Raw genomic sequence first — 22,271 nt, 5'->3', positions numbered from 1 at the left:
ATACAGGGCCAATTACATGTATAATACCCAGAACACACAGCAGGTTAAATACAGTACCTCCATCATTTACAGATGTACAAGGATAAAGTCCCAGTTTCAAGTATAATAGACAAGCTCAATGCCGTGCCAATTCTATGAATAATGCCCCCCAGAACACAAGGCTGATGAAAAGTGCTAGCTCCACAATTACACGTGTTCATAACAAATTGGAGCAGATTTGGGGGGTGAGAATCCCATGTCGGGAGTCTGACCCCCAGGATAATGTTTATTCAGCCTGAATAAGGCATTAGTCAGTGTGCCATTCCGCTCCCCCCAAACCCCCAGCACTTGCTCTAAAGGGACGAAACCAGACCCAAGGGAATCATTATCTGTTCTCATATTCTTGCGGATTCCCTAATATCGCCAGTAATTAGCCTGACACCCCGACAGCTCCATCACAAATGAGCTCAGACCTTTCCAAACAAACCACAGATTGTGAGCTGAGCTGCCGACAAGTGTGAACAAGTGATAAAAAACCTGCGATGAGAGGTCCCGCCACATTGTGTTAGCATAGGCCCATTAAAGCTCCATTACCCAGAAAATTATTGGGAAATAAATACAGAAGACAACACCTGTCTGCTGAGACAACATACTCACAGCACAAAGTATTTGCACAGGGCAAAGGGAAAGCTAAACAAGACAGATACAATAATGATATTAACGGCTATTTTGTTTCTCTTTTACACTTTGCTTATCACTCAAAAGGCAATATTAGGGTGAAACCAGAAATCCATATATTGTACAGGAATAGGAATATCCTGAGCCGGTTCTGTCTGGGAACAGGAGACAGGGAAAGGTAACAGCAAGGAGGGTTACGGCTCCTTTGGTAACTACAAGGTTGTCCTAAATTTCAATTGGCCAAGAGAGGCCCCATACTGTGCTTCACCTTAGTTTAGTATGTTACACAATGGCTAATTCGATAAAGTCTATAATTCATTTTTTATTCGTTATAGTTTTTGAATTATTTGCCTTCTTCTTCTACTGGCTTTCAAATGGGGGTCACTGACCCCCACCTAAAACAAAAACTCTGTAAGGCTACAAATTTATTGTTATCGCTACTTTTTATTACTCATCTTTCTATTCAGTCCCTCTCCTATTCACATGCAGTCTCCTATTCAAATCAATGCATGGTTGCCAGGGTAATCTGGACCCTAGCAACTAGAAATGAATAACTGAAATTGCAAACTGGAAAGCGGCTGAATAAAAAAACGAGATAGCTCAAAAACCACAAATAATAAAAAATAAAAACCAATTGCAAATTGTCTCAGAATATCCCTCTCTACATTATACTAACAGTTCATTTAAAGACGCACAACCCCTTTGAATTTTTCTATCAATATCAGTGAGTAGGACATTAAGCTTAAAAGGGTAGTTCACCTTTTAGGATGTTATAAAATGGCCAATTCTAAGCAAATTTTCAATTGGTCTTCATTATTTTTTTATAGGTTTTTTTTCAGTATTTGTCCCCTTCCTCTGACTCTTTCCAGTTTCCAAATGGGGGTCACATACCCCATCTAAAACAAATACTCTGTAAGGCTACAAATGTATAATTATTGCTACTTTTTATTAATCCTCTTTCTATTCAGGCCTCTCCTATTCATATTCCAGTCTCTTATTCAAATCAATGCAAGGTTGCTAGGGGAATTTGGACCCTAGCAACCAGATGGCTGAAATTACAAACTGGAGAGCTGCTGAATAAAAAGCGAAATAACTCAAAAACCACAAATAATAAAAACCAATAGCAAATTGTCTCAGAATATCCCTTTTTTACATCAATTTAAAGGTGAACAACCCCTTTCTATCAATCTCAGTGAGTGGGACATTAAGTTTAATCGCATTAACTAGGGGGGTGGAGGTGAAACTTTGGGAATGACATTTAGTTTTACAGAGATTCTGCGAGTGCTTCTGAAAGTCCAGGTATGACTCTCCTCCCCTTTCATATGAATAGAGTTATCAGTAAATGGGATAAATCACACAGTCATGTTCTCATTCTAACACGGGAGATGGAAGGGATTTGCCGGTTCTCTCGCAGCTTTCCTTTCCAGCAAACACAAGATATCAGGCTGCCCGAGATGCAATTGTCACATTTATGCGCAGGCCGGAAATATTACAGAATGTGCTTTGGGATAATTACAAACTATTCAAGTGCCTTGGGCTGGAGCCAGATGGCTAAACTTTCTTGCAGGGGTTTAAATACAACATGAAAGCCTTTAGAAATGCTCTGCGGTGTTGCTTTGTGCAGCCAGGCTTAAGTTTAAGCCTCTCCCTCCCCATGATTTCAGCCGGTACCTCCAACTTATCAATAAAATCAATAAGAGTCTCTCATATCCAGGAGGAAGAATCTCATTAAATAACTTCTCTGCCCACAGCCGGAATAAAGAACCAAATTGATGGGATCAAGTGGAAAAGGAAACTATTCTTCCAACTTTTATACCAACAATAAGAACATTACATTAGAAAACATTACTCCATGGGGCAGCTTTACTGACCGGTATTTTACTGGCCTGGCCGGTAAAAATGATGGCTGATCCCAATGTTAATAAGGAAAAAAGATAAATATATAGGTATTTTTTTCCAGAAAAGGTGGCAACCCTAGATTTACTAAAGAGCCAAGTGGCTAATGCTAGTGACAATTTGCTAGCATTGCCATCCGCAGGGACATCGGCAATTCACTAACAGGCACAATTGCCAATCCGCTAGCGAATAGTCCATTACTAGTGCCGTTTCAGACCCTATCGCAAGGGTAGGATCCGCTTGCGCTCCTATTCAGTAAAGGCGACAGGCAACAATCCATCGTGTGGCGCTCGATTTCTCCTCCCTGGCTATCTCCTATAAGGAAGGCAGGGAGGAGAAATCGAGTGCCGCACGATGGATCGCCAGATCATATTTTCTGAATAGGAGGGCAAGTGGAGTTTCGGTAAGTTATTTCTTAATAAAGACTTTGCGATTTCAAAGTTTAATTTGTCTTTGTGTTTTTTTTTCGTTGTATATTAACAAATTTTTTTTAAAAAAAATTTGATGTTAATGGTTCTTTAACTACAAGTTTGTGAGGCAGCAGTGGTTTAAAGGGATTTTTCCCCTTTAAACTAACTGTTATTATCATGTAGAGAGAGGGATATTCTGAGACAATTTGCAATTAGTTTTCATTTTTTCATTATTTGTGGCTTTTGAGTTATTTAGCTTTTCATTCAGCAGCTCTTCAGTTTGGAATTTCAGCCATCTGGTTGCTAAGGTCCAAATTCCCCTAGCAACCATGCACTGATTTGAATAAGAGACTGGAATATGAATAGGAGAGGCCTGAATATAAAGAGGAGTAATGAAAAGTAGCAAAAACAATAAATGTGTAGCCTTACAGAGCATTTTGTTTTTCAGATGGGGTCAGTGACCCCCATTTGAAAGCTAGAAGGCAAATGATTCAAAAAGTATAAAAAAGCACAAAAATTAAGACCAATTGGAAAGTTTCTTAGAATTAGAATTAGCCAAAACATACTTAAAGTTAATTTTAGAAAGGTGAAACCTACCTTTAAATTTAAAGTATCCCCTCTTCTGAAACAAGGGATTGAGGACTTTGAATAACGGCAATGGGGAATGAGGAAAAGGAGAAGACTCAAACGTTGTTATTGGGGAGCATGCATTGATTTAAACATAAGACTGGAATATAAATAAGAGAGGACAGAATAGAAAGATGAGTAATAAAAAGTAACAATAACAATACATGTGTAGCCTTACAGAGCATTTGTTTTTTTAGATAGGGGTCAGCGACCCCCATTGGAAAGCTGGAAAGAGTCAGTAGTATGAAAATTCAAAAATATAAAATATAGGCCACAAGAAGGGGCAAATAATTAAAAAGCCTTAAAAAATAAATAAAGAAGACCAATTGAAAAGTTGCTTAGAATTAGCCATTCTATAACATACTAAAAGTTAACTCAAAGGCCAACCAGTCCATTGAAGCAGCAGACGATCACGAGAGCAGCGTATAATTACAGGTTTAAGGTGGATAAAATATTTATATTTAATGATTGCTGCTTAGGCCCAATCGATACCTCATTGCCTGAACAATTCGTTTGTGTCAAGAGAAGAATTCAGCTGAGCGACTTCTGCAGAAAACCAGAAAATCAACTGAGCAATTTCTGCTAAAAACAGAAAATCATCATATTCCCAAGACGTTTTTTTTTTTTTTTTTTTTAAAAGAAGTCTCTGCCATTAAGATTTAATTAGACGTTTGATCCCGACTTGGCAATCGTTTCTGCTGTCGCTCTCCCGGTATCTGTGTCTGCCACCCATGAGATCTATGAGATCAGCAAGTGTCTGTGTTTGGAAGGGAATTCCCAGCAGGATCCGAGATATATACACATATACTCTATATATATATATTCCTCAGAACTGCTGAATCTAAACAAGTCAGTTCGGCACAGATCAAAGGTTCTGCATGAATTTGAATCTATTAAAGGAAATCATACTTATACCGAGTGTTGTCAGGGGAAGCAGAGATCTCTGCCCATTTAACTTGCACTGCATTGGCTTAAATAAGAGACTGGAATATGAATAGGAGAGGCCTTACAGAGCATGTGTTTTTTTAGATAGGGGTCAGCGACCCCCATTGGAAAGCTGGAAAGAGTCAGAAGTATGAAATACTTCGAAAACTAAAATTCAAAAAATATAAAACGAAGGCCAGAAGAAGGGGCAAACGATTAAAAAGCCGTAAAGAAATAAACAAATAAGAGCAAATGAAAAGTCACTTAGACTCAGCCATTCTATAACATTTGTAGGCTTTGGTTTTTAGATGGGTCAGCGACCCCATTTGAAAGCTGGAAAAAGTCAGAAGAAGAAGGCGAATAATTAAAAAAACTAAGGCCAATTGGAAAGTTGCTTATTATTAGTCATTCTATGACACTGGTGGTGTAATTAGATCTCACAGCAAATGTATTTTAGAGCCCCCCAACATAACCAGAGGTTGTCCTGTTTTACCAATATATTGCTCATTAATTAGGGGTCCCGTGGGACCCCCTATACCTCCTGGGCCCCCGGCAGCCGCAGGGTCTGCTTCCTCTGTAGTTTAACCCCTGTATGACATAATTAAAGTTAACCTCTAGCACCTTTTGACTGTCACCGTCAACCCAGCAGCCTTAGTGTCGGCAATTGTTACTTCCCTGAGGTGTTTTTGAATTTTTATTTTGTAAATGAGGTGACTCACAATGGATAATGTGCCTAACCTTTTAATGCTTATTATAGATTATTTTCTATATTATTCCCTCCCCCTCAAGCCTAGCCGCTGAATTCATTCTCTCCATTGTTACGTCACTCTTTCCCTTACTCTTCCAAACAGATAATACAGACACTATAATATGATTAAACCAGTGGGAATGGATTTTACTTTATGTCTTTCCCCAGGCAGCCATTGGATCTGCTACATGATACACAACTTATTCTTCTCCTGTTCTTCTGCCCAAGCTGCCACTGAATTCATTCTCTCCATTGTTACGTCTCTCTTTCCCTTACTTTCAATCATTTCCCAGCAGACAACACAAATACTCCATAGTAGGAATAAACCAAAGGGAATGTATTTTACTTTATGTCTTTCGCCAGGCAGCCGTTGGATCTGCTACATGATACACAACTTATTCTTACCCTGTTCTTCAGCTGCCACTGAATTCATTCTCTCCATTGTTACGTCACTCTTTCCCTTACTTTTAATGATTTCCCAGCAGATAACGCAGATACTCCTTAGTATGAATAAACCAAAGGGGATGGATTTTACTTTATGTCTTTCCCCATGCAGCCATTGGATCTGCTTCTGTTTAAAGACAAGATACACAAATTATTCTTTCCCTGTTCCAAGCAGCCGCTGGGTCCCTTTCTATTGAAAACATGTGATTTACTCCCAACACATAAAACACCAAGTCTTTCTCTGCATGAAAATTACCCAACACTCATTGTAGACGTGGCTTTCATTTCAATAAAGGGAATTGTCTGAATAGCTGAGAATGTGTAAATGGCCTTGGAATGAAAACAGACACACACACAACTGATTGTCTCTTCCTGACATGAAAGTTCAACAAAGTGGAAAAATAAAGAACGTTAATGTCTTAAAAAGCCCATCAGATGCCTTTCAAGTACTTGTGTCGATCATAAGCAGCAAGATATGATTCTGCAAGACGAAAGCACTTATCTCACAGATTCATTTGAGACTTGGGAACGACAGACTATGGGGTGCAAAGCTCCTACAATAACCGTGACAACATGATCTGCCATGAAATGAAGTCCAGAAGTGTCCAACGAGATGTGAAGATATTCAATCAGTCCTCATCAACATATCACAGATGCAAATCACAAATACCAACATTAATTGGACGTTCGATTCATCCAGATTTATTCCGATATTGTGAAATATGATACCCAGGTAACCCAGAAATCATTCGATTTCCGTGGCACTGAAAGCAATCTCCGGGCAGTAATTAGTGAAATGATCATTAAACCGATTAAACTCACCAATCATGTGAAAACCCTGAGAAAAGGAGGTGGGTAGAAAGGCACAAGGTTAATTGGCTATAGTTTTAATTGGGATCTGGAAATGCCCTGCTGCATAGGGGTCAGCGGTGGTGGAAGGGGGATCAGGGAGAGAGTAATCTGCGTGTTTAGGGGGATGTCACAAGACATGACGGATTATACACAGTGATCTATTAGCTCTGCCTGTTGACTTAAATCAAATGAGTTTTGGCATTAACCTTGTGCCTTAAGAGTTATAAAACAAATGCACATGTTCTTTGTCTGCTTGACACCCTTGGGCTTTGCTGACCCTCCAATGAAACCTGTCTCTGTTCAGCCATGAATCCCTCATACATTGCACTTTATAAAATACAGAAAGTGATGCCCAGGTTACCTGAATTATACAATCTTACAGCAAGGAATGGTGAGAGATGTAGTTCAGTGGGAGCCTCAGCACAGAGGCAGTTGGAGGCAGTTCAGCACCAGGGAGAGTTCCAGGCATTGAGTTATTGGTGGAGCAACTTCAGCAGCACCATGGACAGCTCCTTAGCACTTCCAGGTCTGAGCAGCAGTAGCTACAGGGACTGGGAATTCAACTGCAGGGGTCGGGAATTCAGTAGCAGGGGTCGGGAATTCAGCAGAAGGGGTCGGGAATTTAGAAGAAGGGGTCGGGAATTCAGTAGCTGAAGGGATAGGGAATTCAGTGGCTGAAGGGGTCGGGAATTCAATAGCTGAAGGTGTCGGGAACTCAGTAGCTGAAGGGGTCGGGAATTCAGCAGCTGAAGGGGGCGGGAATTCGGCAGAAGGGATAAGGAATTCAGCAGAAGGGGTCGGGAATTTAGCAGAAGGGGTCGGGAATTCAGTAGCTGAAGGGGTCGGGAACTCAGTAGTTGAAGGGGTCGGGAATTCAGTAGCAGAAGGGGTCGGGAATTCAGTAGCACTAGGGGTCGGGGATTGAGCAGCTGAAGGAACAGGATGATGCCGCCCCCCCTCGGTCACTTACCGGTCGTCGTTGGGGAAGGTCTGATCTCCGAGCAGTAAATCTCTGAAGCGATACCGCGGGGGCAGCGGGGGGACCTCGGTCTCCAGTTCGGTCATTGTCAGGGAGCCGATGTCTAACACGAGGCCGGAGTGATCAGCCGAGAGCCTGGGGAGGAGGAGGAGGGAACAGTCGGTTACTGATGCGGCGACGGCGGCGGGAGCTTTGCGGGTTTGTCGCACCACTAGCCCCCCCTCCCCCCGCACCCTCCTCACATCACTAAACTCACTGCACCGGGGGGCCCAGCCGGACATCAGCCCCCGACTGACTCTAAGAATCAACTGCTCAATCGCCCCAACTCCTCGTGTGTCTCCCCCCCCCCTCTGCTGAGTCACTGGCGCAATTAGCGACTTTATAGCGACACTTTGGTAAATCCCTACTGACTCTATAACTCACTGTATCTCTCTCTATATATGTCTCTATATGTCTCTATATGTCTATATCTATATAATACTCACTCACTATATAACTAGCACTAACACTATACCTGTATAATTACATCTCTCTATGTATATAATACTCACTCTCTCTATATCTATATAATGGGTCAGACTCCAGCAGCCAATGCACAATAACTAGATCTCTATACTTGTCAGTTACAATATACCTGTACACTGGTTCAGTCTAATTGACAGATATACAGACATAGTAACTTCTTATTCCCTGACTGATACTGATACCCACCTCTAATGACAGTTATCAGTACAGGAAAGAATAGCAATCCTACTGTACATCACCTGTACTATCAGAGGTGGGTATCAAACAAGACACAATGGGCACCTGCACCCCAGGTATGTCTATCATGTATATTATATGTGTATCATACAGAGCACAAGCCACAATAACAAATGTAACATCCAGTGGCACATTAATTACACATGGGGCTCCTAACTTGCACTTTCTCCAGATTCATGCAGTTCCCCCCCTTATGTGCACCCGACTCTCTACGCTGGCGCCAGTGATATGACTGAATGTGCACACATCCACTTTACCTGCCTAATTCTCCCAGCAGCTGCACACTACAGACCCTACCAGACTCTACCTGACCCTACCAGACCCTACCTGACCATACCAGACCCTACCAGACCCTACCTTACCCTACCCGACCATACCAGACCCTACCAGACTCTACCAGACCCTACCAGACCCTACCTGACCCTATCTGACCCTACCTGACCCTTCCTGACCCTACCAGACCCTATCAGACCCTACCAGACCCTACCTGACATTACCTGACCCTACCAGACCCTACCAGACCCGACTTTACCCTACCAGACCCTACCTGACCCTACCCGACCCTACCCGACCCTACCCGACCCTACCAGACCCTACCAGACCCTACCTGACCCTACCAGACCCTACCAGACCCTACCTGACCCTACCAGACCCTACCTGACCCAGCAGCACAAATAAAAAGAAATATTAAAAGAAAATAGAAATAATAATTGAAAGAAAAAAATCTAGATGGGCCCTTAGGCTATAGCTCCTGCAAACACCATGGAGAAATTATCATACTGAACAAAGAATTGTGGAATCCCACTTACCTTTAAATATACATTATTGTATGATGCCATTGTTACTAGGGCTTTATCCCCCCCCCCTGCCCTGACCTCTAACTCCACCAAATACTGCCCAAAAAACAACTGCTGACGTAGCAGGGGCCTCTGTCACCCCTAAACTGCACCCCACAAATACAGTTTCTTAACCTGCACCAGAGAACATCATTAATCCCATCAATGATTCCATGTTTAGTTGCGTGTGTATAAACTAGAATACATACATGTACACACACATGCACAGGTCAGCACTCTTGGAGATATATATATATATAAATATATAGTTGTGGATCAGCAGATAAAAACATATTCCCAGCACAAAAGATAATAAATCAAACCTTCCAGCATCTCCTTGTGGGCACATTAACTGCAGTGCTGAAACTTTTGCAGTCCCACATTGTGTTCCTTCCAAATTCCCCTTTACATTATATAATCTAAGCTAACGTGCACAATGCAGAGTTTTGCTAGAATCTATGCACCCCACATTAAGTGTACCCCACATCCTAAATTTCACATTTATATGGGGACTTGTGGGCAGGGTCGGACTGGGCTGGTGGGACACTGGGTAAAAACCCGTTGGGCCCCGGCCCTTGTTGTCCCCACTGGCACAGACCCGCACCCACCTACATCCTGATCAGGACCCCCAGCTCCGATCTTTGCCTCAACTAAGGCACAGGTAAGAGTAGGGTGCTGGACCTGGAGGGGGTTGTGGCTTGGGTGGGGGTCTCTAGGCAGGTGGTGAAAGAAATAGCGGGGCACAGATGGGGTGGCAGAGCCCGGAGGCGGGGGGCAGGTGGCCCTGTTGCGGAAACCCTAGCGGGCCTCTGGGCATCCAGTCTAACACTGTAGGCACCCCACATTAGATGTACCCCCTCAAATTCCCAGGGACTTATGAGAAGGATATTTCCCAACATTTCCCTTCATATATGGACTTATGAGAAATGCATTGTGCAGGGCTGTGTTCATATCTTTATACCCCCCACATCAGCGGGCAGATTTATCAAGGGTAGATTTTCGAAATTAAAAATACTTCGAAATTCGACCATCGAATTGAAATACTTTGACTTCAAATAGGTTTAATTTGGCGAAGTATTGAAATTAAAGTTTTTTTAAAGAGACAGTACTTCGATTATTAAATGGTCGAATATTCAAACGATTTTACTTCTAATCGAATTCGAAGTCGTAGTATCCTATTCGATGGTCGAATTATCTAAAAAATTACTTTGAATTTCGAATTTTTTTACTTCGAAAATTCCCTCGAATTCACTTCGACCCTTGATAAATCTGCCCGTAGGTGTATCCTCCCAACACTCCCCTTTATACAGTTCCCCTAGGTACATTACAGGACAGAATGTATCTATTTCAAATGATAGGGACAGAAGACATTGCAGAAGCTACAAGCACGGCTGTCACTTGTGTGTCTTTATATAAATACAGCTCCTTTAACAATAATGGCTCATTCACATTATCCTTCCCTTTAACAGCTAATCCAGGTTAGACTTTTATAAAGCAAAGTATTCGAATACGTTGTTTTAACATTTGACCACCGGGGGGCACTGTTCCATGAGACCTTGTATTAGGCTGTGTAATTAGGGCCACTTCTATTAAGATTAATAAAGAAACTCCCTGCACAGATATAAAATATACCAATGTTTTTCTGAATATTTAAAGGGAATATAAACCCTACCGATGCCATGACATAAGAGATGGGCAAAAGGGTGGTGGTGGGGAATTGGAGCGATTTAGCTCCACAATTCTGTGCGGCTAAGTGGACCAGAGTGCAGGGAATATTATGAAGGGGTCAGTGGCAGATTCTTGGGCACTTTATTTTCTGACAGTTTAATGGAATGTAAATAGATAGTACATGTCACACAGCGAGGAGCAGTACAGAGCTCTCTACCCACTGCCGATAGAAACCCAAAATATTGAGCTCACAAGGGGGGCAATGTAGAATTAAGCAGAGGGGGGGGGTTCCTTTAAATATACAGGGGTACAGGCACAAATGGATTCCTCGTTCATGTCAGCAGTGCACATTGGCAGGAGGAAGAAGCAAATAAATCCTGACATTCAGTATCTGCCGGGCACTTTACTCATTGTTGTTGGATGATGGGAAGTTCATGATTGCAGGTGACATTATCGTGTTGGCCTCAAGGTTTGATTGAAATCCTCTCCTTCTCTCCTACATTCATGGAATTGCCTTGTCAAGATCACGTGCTCTTCTCGGCATTGGGTTCATTTAACTAGATCTTCTGTCCCACTCTACATTCAGCTTCTCCAATCTCTCTCTCTCTCTCTCTCTCTCTCTCTCTCTCTGGGCTGGAAGCATCAGTCAATGTAATAAAACATACCCAGGTCTTATAACCCATAGAAACCAGACAGGTGCTTACCTGCTGGTTGGTTGCTATGGGTTACTAGACTGATTGTGGACCAGGATTCAAGTGGATCAGAGTGGATAAAAAAATTTGAATAAAATTTTACTGCTCATTTATAATTGGCGTTGCAGAATGCACCTTCCACTCTGTGCCCCAACTGGAACCTGTCTATGTTCCTTTTGCCTTGAAAGGGGTTGTTTACCTTTAAATTAATGTTTAGTCTGATGTAGAGAGGGATATTCCGAGACAATTTGTAATTGGTTTTCATTTTTTATTATTTAAGGTTTTTGAGTTATTTAGCTTTTTATTCAGCAGCTCTCCAGTTTGCAATTCCGGTAAGTATCTGGCTGCTAGGGTTGAAATTCCCCTAGCAACCATGCATTGATTTGAACAAGAGTCTAGAATATGAATAGGGGAAGGACTGAATAGAAGGAAGAGGAATAAAAAGTAACAATAAGAATAAATGTGTCGCCTTACAGAGCCTTTGTTTTTTAAGATGGGGTCAGTGACCCCCATTTGAAAGCTAGACAGTCAGAAGATTATATAGTGAATAAAGTACCCCCTCTTGTAAAATATAAGGATATTATAAGTTACCGAGGAGTTTCATGACCATATAAAAGTACGAGGCCGAAGGTCATGGAACTCCGAGGTAACTTCTAATATCCTCATATTTTACAACTGGGGGTACTTTATTTATTATAATACACAAATTTAAGCAAGTCATGTGACAGAAATGACATCAGAACTCACCGTTTATAACTGATGACATCAGAACTCATCGTTTATAAGGATATAATTTACAGGATATTCATAGCTTTTGTGTATTATAATAAAATAATAAATAAATCATTCAAAAGCAAAAAATGAAGGCAATTGCTTAAAAATTGCTATTCTAGAACACATTAAAATTAACTTAAAGGTGAACTGCCCATTTAATGTCTAAACCTGTTGCTCCCTCTGCCAGAAGAACAGCCATAAAGCTTACAATCAATATTTAGAACTGCCCATAACCTTTCCCCTTTATTCAGGTCCGTAGAAAAAAACAATTGTGTAAGTGTCTTCCAAGACATGAGCATTTGTCTGCGAGGGCTTCAGCTGTGACGTTCCCTGCCCATAGTGTTAATAAGCAGTTGTGCCTCTTGTGCTGATCCACAGCAGCTAGTTACGTGCCAGACAGACGTGGATGATCAATAGAAATCTGCCTGAGACATTGACAATTCTATCCCAGGAGATACAACCCCTGACTGTCCCCTGCAGCTACTGTAACCTTGACTATTACTTCTCAAGCTGGCACTGCCAATCTCTGCCACACGGCTCCCATGGGAATAAATGTCAAATAGTTGTGCAATTAAACCTGGGGTTTTCTGGAAAATGGATCTCTCCGTAATTTGGATCTTCATACCTTTGGTCTACTTAAAAATCATGTAAACATTAAATAAACCCAATAGGCTGGTTTTGCCTCCAATAAGGAATAATTAGATCTTAGTTGGGATCAAGTACAAGCGACTGTTTTATTATTACAGGTATGGGACCTGTTATCCAGAATGCTCAGGACCTGGGGTTTTCTGGAAAACGGATCTTTCCGTAATTTGGATCTTCATACCTTAAATCTACTAGAAAATCATATAAACATTAAATAAACCCAATAGGCTGGTTTTGCCTCCAATAAGGATTAATTATATCTTAGTTGGGATCAAGTACAAGCGACTATTTTATTATTACAGGTATGGGACCTGTTATCCAGAATGCTCAGGACCTGGGGGTTTTCTGGATAAGGGATCTTTCCATAATTTGGATCTTCATACCTTATTTATCAAGGGTCAAATTTCGAAGAGTAAAATAGTTCAAAATTCGACCATCGAATTAAAATAATTTGAATACCGAAATCAAAGTATTTTTCACCGAATTTGGCCATCGAACTATCGATGTAAAATTGTACGATCGAACGATTAAATCGTTCGACGATTTTAGCGTATGATCAAACGATTTTACTTCGATGTGTGAAGACTTAGAAAAATGCTGTGGAAGGTCCCCATAGGCTAACATAACACTTCGGCAGGCTTAATTTGGCGAAGTATTGAAGTTTTTCTAAGGAGACAGTACTTTAGATTATCGAATATTCAAACTATTTTACTTCAAATCGACTTCGATGGTCGAAGTATCCAAAAAATTACTTCGAAAATTCCCTCTAATTCACTTCGACCCTTGATAAATCTGTCCCCAAGTCTACTAGAAAATCATATAAACATTTAATAAAGCCAATAGGCTGGTTTTGCTTCCAATCAGTATTAATTATATCTTAGTTGGGATCAAGTACAAGTTACTGTTTTATCAATACACAGAAAAAGGAAATCATTTTTAAAAATTTGCATTATTTGGATAAAATTACGTCTATGGGAGATGGCCTTTCTGTAATTCGGGGCTTTCTGGATAACGGGTATCTGGATACGGATCCCATACCTGTACTGCTGTGTGCTAAAGAGAATCTCATTAAGAACTATAATCACCACCATATCCGTTCTGTATATATTATATATGGGCAGTATTGTTGCAGTTGGGTAAGTTGACATTGTAAAGGTGAAAAGCCATGGGCCAAAAGGGGTAAAGTTGTGTTGGATTTGATACATTAGGCATATTATCAAAATATCTCGTTGCACCCTCAGGGTTGGACTGGGTCAGTGGGACACTGGGAAAAAACCCAATGGGCCCCGCCAACCCAGACCTGATCACCAACTGCCCTCTGACATTGCTCCCCAACTGCCCTTACTCTCCCATTGCCCCAAAAGTTAAGTTAAGCCGAGGAGGAGAAAAGGGGCTGACGATGGGTAAACAACATGGGGAGAGGCCCCTGAGGGGGTGTGGGGGCCCTGGGATAGGATCCCTCACACCCCAATTCAACCCTGTGCACAAGGTAGGTGAATGCCCCTTAATGACAGAAAGGCAAAATGGTCTGTCCTAACTGTCAGCCAACTTCAGGTAGCACACACCTTGTTCAATTCTTGATAGAAACACTTGTAGAGACCCGGAATGGGCAGCTTTCCAGAATTTAGTTAAAAAGCCTTTATTTTTAGTAGCAGGGCAACATTCACAGCAACGTTCGAGCCCGTCATGGCTCTTTATCAAGCTAACTGTCAGCCAACACAGCTGCACTTGTTGTTGTTGGGCCTGTAAAGCCAAATTGCCCCGGCTTTGCTGTCCATCCATGGGGTGAAGTTATCTGCGTAATGAGAAACTGGAGCATTTCTTCACTTGATAGGTACAAGATGGTGTTTGACATTCAGGCTGACATTTTAATCATGGTGCCCAGGTTTGCACCTCGGGGGATTAAAAGTGAGTCATAAAGACATTTGGTTTCCCTCCTGATTGATATGGAAGGGTGAGAGACTCTAATTTCTGCCTGTCGATAATGTATCAATCCACATTGTAAAATACACGATCAGCAGATGCACTGGCAGTTCTGGCACCGCAACCCACATCATGACTTTTCTTGATCCCAAATGACATTTCCCACGGACGTGCATTGCTCTTAATCACAGGTTGGTCGTGCCCAGAGCATGACGTGTGGTTGAAGGGTCTCTCCATACAAGACTGGATGTTCATCTTTGGAGCTTTATTCCAAATGCCCGCTTTTAATGAGACGCCATGGCTGACAGGTAAGACTGGATTTTTATTCCTTTTAATATTATTGAGGGGGTGATAAAAGGCTGAAACTCAGAATACTGAGCATAAAGAGGTAACCCTGTCGCATCAGGGCCTGGGGGATAGTTGACAGTAACCACAGGGAATGTGTAAGTGTTTGATAAACAGGGGACAGGTCCTGATACATTTCACTTGGGGGAAGTTGAGAAGGAGCGACACATTGATGAGCAGGTAAAGATTGCTGATGGCTTGGTCTATGGCCAGACAACGTAAATACCAATTAACAAGGGAGAGAAACATAATTATTCCAGTGTTCCCTCTAAGCTGCGTGATCATTCTGTTGCACTAACAGCAGCTCACATCACTTACACGCCAGCCAGAACATGTTGTCAGCATTAAAGAGGGGGCTTAAAAGAAATTTGTTGTTATTGAGCTCTCAGCCTTCAACTTGCTTGCCTTGCATATTCCTTCACGACAGTTTCCTTCTCATCCAGGGCCCAACTCTAGCACCCAGGTATCCAGCACCCATATAAAACATTCTTCCCTTGAATTCATATAAATTACATTGCCTAAAGAATATAGAGCCAGGCCATGTCCTCTGCTAGAACACTTACTGCACAATCCAAAACTGTTTTGGATCAAAGACAGACCCAACATCCCCGTGTGCAATGCCAAGTGTAAAGGGAACCGTGGACTTAAAACAGTGATCCCCAACCAGTAACTTGTGAGTAACATATTGTTCACCAACCCATTGATATTGCTCCCAGTGGCCTTAAAGCAGGTGCTTATTTTTGAATTCCAGGCTTGGAGCCAATTTTGGTTGCATAAAAACTAGTTGTGCTGCCAAACAGAAACCTCATATGGCTGCCTGTTTAAATAGGGTTACCAAATAGCCAATCACAGCCCTTATTTGGCACCCCCAGGGATGTTTTTTTCATGCTTGTGTTGCTCCGCAGCTCTTTTTAACATTTTAAAGGTTGGGAACCGCTGCCTTAAAGTGTTGGGTTGGGCAGATGCGACGAAGGAGTAATAACGTGCTGTTTCCAAGGTTTGGGCCCTTGGTTCCAGTGAAACTAGCCATTAAACTAGCCGGCTTCTTAGTTAAAGTTCGGCTTTTCACTCTACTGCACACGCTCAGCCACGAGATGTAAGAAGAAGCTGGTCAATCTGTGGTGCTCACTGGAAGAACCCCGCCAGGTCGGTGCTGTTTTCAGCTGATAGGAGCAACGGCCAGTGGTGTCTGGTGAGTAAATACAATCACCCCAAGTGCCAAATGATTCTCCTTTAAGGCTACTGGGTAAAATGACATGCCTGGCAATTCTGTGCTTTGTGGAACAGTTTCTGTTTCAGCCCAATAATACTCAGAGCCAGGTCCATACAGAATGGGTTTGCTGAGACGTGAAGAACCGGATTTCAACCCAACTGAACCCCTGCGGGATGAATTGGAACCCCGACTGTGAACCTGATCCCCAACACCAGTGTCAACCTGTACACACAACCAGCAAGGTCTTCATCATAGATAGAATGGAACCAACTGCCCGAATCCCATGAATCTGTTCCTTGTTGCATCTCCCTACAATAAAGTCAGCCCCAAATGGCTTGAGTGAGAATCTGGCGCGCGATGCATCTGGTGTCCTGCTTGGAAATGATCTAAATGGATGTCACAGGCTCCCGCAGATGCCTCTTCAATTATCTCAGCCAGTGCATTTTTGTCTAATGTGTCGGTGAGTGTTGCAATCACTTCCCAATTACACGCAATGTGCAAGAGGCAAATGTACTTTCCCATATCAGGTGGGACGTCAATGCTTTGTCCTCGCTGGGATGAGATTATTTGTACGGAATAAAGATTGACAAGGAGTCATATCTATGAAGCAAATTTGCCACTGTTCTTATTTTCCTGGTTTTAAAATGAGCGAGAATGATGGGTAAAGCTGAAAGGATATACAGTGTCGGACTTGCCCATCGGGATACAAGGAAAACTCCTGGTGGGCCCAGGTGTCAGTGGGCCGCTTGCCTGTAAACATTAGGCATAGTTCATGGTCATTCCCTATTTCTTTATGGGAATAAAGAGGCTTAATAGTGGAAGAATAGAGTATAGTATGCAGAGATAAAAGACTAGGAGAATAAAGAGGTTGAGTGAGGAGAGGAGGAAAAATAGTTTGGAAAGTGGGCCCTCAGCCGAAGGTTTTCTGGTGGGGCCCTGGCATCCCATTTTGACACTGTATTTATATATATATATAATGTATATAAGATATGGCCCATTTTATTTAGACTGTACTACAGGGGAGGGTATAACCAGGCCGACTGCATAAAGTAGCCAAGTACCTGTTGAATCTGTATTCATTATGGGTAATAATTCCCGTATTCATGTGTAATGGACTGAAAGAAACCAGACACAGAAAATGAATTTCCAAGGGAAAATGTTATTTGCTCCTGACTGCTGAAAGGACACGTGGCAGAACCCGTCTTTATGCCAACATACCACCTGCCTTTAGCAAGATGAAAAGCTCCCTGTCCCCACTCGCTCGTAAAATACATTCGGGTTACATTTACGTCATTGCAAATTAGTCACGGCTGTCAGCGCTGTCCCTTCTCTTATTCTGAAGTGGAAAGAACTCGATACAAATAAAATATGTATTTCCTTAAAGAGCTCAGTTTGTGTATGAGGATTTTGTATAATAAACACTGGGCAGAAAAGCACTCACCCCAAATCTCCCCCTAACTGGCCTTCAGACTGGGCCCCCTTAGCTCATAACAAGGTTACAGATATATAGAAACATTGGGGTGTCACCCTGCTATAGTTCCAGGGGTACCCAGGGTACAAATAAGCACTCACCCCAAATCTCCCCCTAACTGACCTTCAGACTGGGCCCCCTTAGCTCATAACAAGGTTACAGATATATAGACACATTGGGGTAACAGTCACCCTGCTATAGTTCCAGGGGTACCCAGGGTACAAATAAGCACTCACCCCAAATCTCCCCCTAACTGGCCTTCAGACTGGGCCCCCTTAGCTCATAACAAGGTTACAGATATATAGAAACATTGGGGTGTCACCCTGCTATAGTTCCAGGGGTACCCAGGGTACAAATAAACACTCACCCCAAATCTCCCCCTAACTGACCTTCAGACTGGGCCCCCTTAGCTCATAACAAGGTTACAGATATATAGAAACATTGGGGTAACAGTCACCCCGCTATTACTGGTTGCAGGTCTCGGAGTCCTGGCACGTAACTACTGCCAACAAGAAAGTGTAACGTAATAAACTTGACATTCTGACAAACTATTATTGTTGATACAAGAGGGATATTTGGTTTATAGTAAAACGCCAGTGTCGCAGGGAATAGAGAAAACAGCAGAACATTTGATATAAAGCAGCTGCCCCCCAGGTACTGCCCCGTAACCACCAACAATAAAAAGTGGAAAATAACTCAGTGGCAGCAACAATAACAAATCCCAACTGAGAAAATCTTTTGTTTATTGTCAGTGACCGACAGATCAAGGGGATTAGAGAGCCGAGGTCTGAAGAACTGACACTTAGAAAGAGATGGTGCTGCCGGCCCTGATCCACTTGTATAATGGGCTTTACTCATACACTGGGCGCAGTATAATAATAATAAAAATAAATACATTCTATGCCCAAGCTTGTACAGTAGCTCATGTCTTTTATAAATCTATTTATTGTGGCCGCCAGTATTACGTGGAGTTATAGAGAGTCTCTGAAGCCTCGGGCTCATAAATCCTGAATGAATGGAAAGCCCTGGGTTCTGGTTTCTGATCCAGGACAAGATAAAGCGGATTGCACTGAATCTAGAGGAAAAATCTAATTAGTTTTTTAAGGGGGACGGAGCTTCCACATAGAGTCAAGGGATTATTGGGCTCATTTGCACATGGACAGACCCAATACCCAGCAGCGCTCAGGGGCAGAACCCCCTATTTACCAGCAGTCAGGGACACCCCGCCAATACCGGCCACATAATATTTAATATATTTTTTTATTTTATTACTCAAATCAGTGCATGGTTGCTAGGGGAATATGGACCCTAGCAACCAGGCAGCTGAAATTACAAACTGGAGAGCTGCTGAATAAAAAGCCACAAATAATAAAAAATGAAAACCAATTGCAAATTGTCACAGAATATCCCTCTCTACATCATACTAAAAATTAATTTAAAGTTGAACAACCAATTTAAAGTGGTGAGGCGCTAACTCTACATGCCCCTAATCTATCCCAATATGTACCCCCGTTCTACCCCAATATGTGCCCCTAATCTACCCCAATGCGTGCCCCTGATCTACCCCAATATGTACTCCTGATCTACCGCAACACGTGCCCCTAATCTACCCCAATATGTACCCCTGATCTACCCCAATACGTGCCCCTGATCTACCCCAATATGTACCCCTGATCTAACCCAATATGTGCCCCTCATCTACCCCAATGCATGCCCCTGATCTAACCCAATATGTGCCCCTGATTTACGCTAATACATGCCCCTGATCTACCCCAATATGTGCCCCTAATATACCCCAATACATGCCCCATATATACCCCAATGCGTGCCCCTGATCTACCCCGATGCATGCCCCTGATCTACCCCAATATGTGCCCCTAATCTACCCCAATGCATGCCCCTGATCTACCCAAATATGTTCCCCTGATCTACCCTAATACATGCTCCATATCTACCCCAATACATGCCCCTAATCTACCCCAATGCATGCCCCTAATCTACCCCAATGCGTGCCCCTAATCTACCCCAATACGTGCCCCTGATCTACCCCAATATGTACCCCTGATCTATCCCAATATGTGCCCCTAAACTACCCCAATGAATGCAACTAATCTACCCCGATGTATGCCCCTAATCTACCCCAATGTATGCCCCTAATCTACCCCAATGCATGCCCCTGATCGACCGCAATGCATGCCCCTGATCCACCCCAATACATGCCCCTGATCTACCCTAATACATGCCCCTGATCTACCCCAATGTGTGCCCCTAATCTACCGCAATACGTGCCCCTGATCTACCCCAATATGTACCCCTGATCTACTACAATATGTGCCCCTAATCTACCCCAATGCATGCCCCTGATCCACCCCAATACGTGCCCCTGATCTACCCTAATACATGCCCCTGATCTACCCCAATGCGTGCCCCTGATCTAGCCCAATATGTACCCCCGATCTACCCCAATACTTGCCCCTGATCTACCCCAATACATGCTGCTACTACAGCAGCCAACAGGACCGCCTCTAATCCAATCAGTCCCTGTCTCCATGACATTAAGTCCTGCCCCTTTGCACCATTGCCCGGTCCCCTTTCAGGTCTGGCCATTAAAAGTCTGTAGAAAATAGTGACAACTCTAGACAGGTGCAATCAGCTGGAAGTGCAAAGAGGTGCCCCACAAAGGAGGAGTCAAGCTCTATTTTTATATGAGCCCTGGTGCATTGCACCCCGATAAAATCTCTAGAAACTTTACAATAGGGTGCATAGACTTATATATGAGTAATGCATTGTGTAGGGTTGAAGTGGCTTATTCTTGGGGAACAGCAGTAAATTAAATGGGGCGGGGGGTTCCCAGGCACAGTCTTGTGTTGGAAATACAAAGTACAAAGCAACTCCTTTTCAGGAGGACCCACAATGGTACCACTTCCCCTTTAATCCAAGGCTCTAACCCTATAAGACATGCAGCAATGGGGATTTTATAGGGAGTCACTTACCAGGGCTTGTTCCATGTCCATTAGTTGCTGTGGCCTCTATGGATTTTCATGTTGGGCTTGGGGCTGATATAACCTCGGCTGTGGGACTCTCCTTCTTGTTTGGCTTAAAAGTCAAGGGCTGAGGCACTGGCCGGCGGCCAATCAGACTCCAGATGAAAATAAAATCCACTTCTCAAGGGGCCAATGATTCACGACGTGACCCAAAATAGCCTCACCGTAAATGTCATTCCCCAGGATTCTGATGCCAACAGGTTCCCAAAAGTGATGCTTGGGGTTATTTCTTAAAAACATCATGAGTTTACACGGCCCCCTGCAAATAAATCCTGGTGTCCCCGGATGATATTCTATATATGATATTTCAGGGAGCAATTTTGGGAGCACATATTCATTGCCCATAGGGTGGGAAACAAATCAACAGTAACAAGATGCACCTCTTGTTCTCCCTCTGACACATGGGCAAAGGGTATCACCTGTGGCACATTTAATGCTTATTAAGGGAGTGAAAGGCATTCTGGGAGGGTGTTTATTTGCTTGGGAGGTGCTGGTGTTGCCCCTTTGTATTTACAGGAACGTCCAATGCCTCAGAGATACCCACCAGTCCCATGTCATGGGGAGATAATGATCCATCCCTGGCCTTATATCAGATCCTATTTCATTGACTATTTAGTGGGAAGAGAAAAAAAAAAAACAGGACTGGATTATTATCTGGCTCGTGACCTGGGGCTGGTTGACAGATTTGATATGAGCAAATATAAAAGCCTCAGGCTGCATGGCTGATACAATAAAGGCAAAATACAACTGCTGCAATTCCGCTGTGTAAACTTGTGGAGTCAGTTCTTGTTCTGAACTACATCTCCCAGAATTCCCTGCCACCTGAAGGCTCCTGGAGTGGTTGGCCAAGGACAGCAGGAGCCACGGGACAGCAGTATAGTTTTTCAGTCTGGGTTTGAACATGTAGGGGCTTATTTACTAAACGCCAAAAACACGAAAAATGTGTGGTTTTTTTGTATAAAATCAGAATTTTAAGTGGGAAAAAAAACCATGATTTTTTTTTGCAATTTATTAAACCCCAGAGGATGGAAAAAGTCTGAATCCGAAAATCCCGGCATCTCAGACCTGCCAAGGTCAATGGGGGAAGTCCCAAAGAATTTTTCTATCTGCGCTGGGTTTCGTCTAATAATCAGAGTTTTTGGGTGGAAAATCTGAAAAATTCAGACGATTCATTTTTTTCCTGTTTTTTTTTTTCGGGTTTTTTTCCCTTTTTTGGAAAAGTGTTTTTAATTTTTAATAAAAAAACTCGTGCGGATTTCGTCTTATTTTTTTTTTAGTGGAAAAAAAAAAAGATGATTTTTTTGCAATTTATTAAACCCCCGAGGATGGAAAAAGTCTGAATCCGAAAATCCCGGTATCTC

General features: G+C 42.6%; 1 protein-coding gene across 3 annotated transcripts in view; it reads right to left on the bottom strand.

Moving 5' to 3' along the window:
* kcnt1.L (potassium channel, sodium activated subfamily T, member 1 L homeolog) overlaps positions 1-22,271 on the bottom strand; it is a 121,235-nt gene that overhangs the window by 88,465 nt on the left and 10,499 nt on the right. For 2 of the 3 annotated variants that reach the window (XM_041572323.1, XM_041572324.1), the window contains exon 2: positions 7,529-7,672. In XM_041572323.1, coding sequence (XP_041428257.1) covers positions 7,529-7,672 — 144 coding nt within the window. Of the gene's footprint in view, positions 1-7,528; positions 7,673-20,859; positions 20,988-22,271 lie in introns of those variants that run through there. The other variant, XM_041572326.1, reaches the window with a different exon arrangement.

The sequence above is a fragment of the Xenopus laevis genome, chromosome 8L (genome assembly GCF_017654675.1).
Source record: "Xenopus laevis strain J_2021 chromosome 8L, Xenopus_laevis_v10.1, whole genome shotgun sequence".
Lineage (NCBI taxonomy): Eukaryota > Metazoa > Chordata > Amphibia > Anura > Pipidae > Xenopus > Xenopus laevis.
Note: the sequence above shows the minus strand (reverse complement) of the source record. Positions and strands in the feature narration are given on the sequence as shown.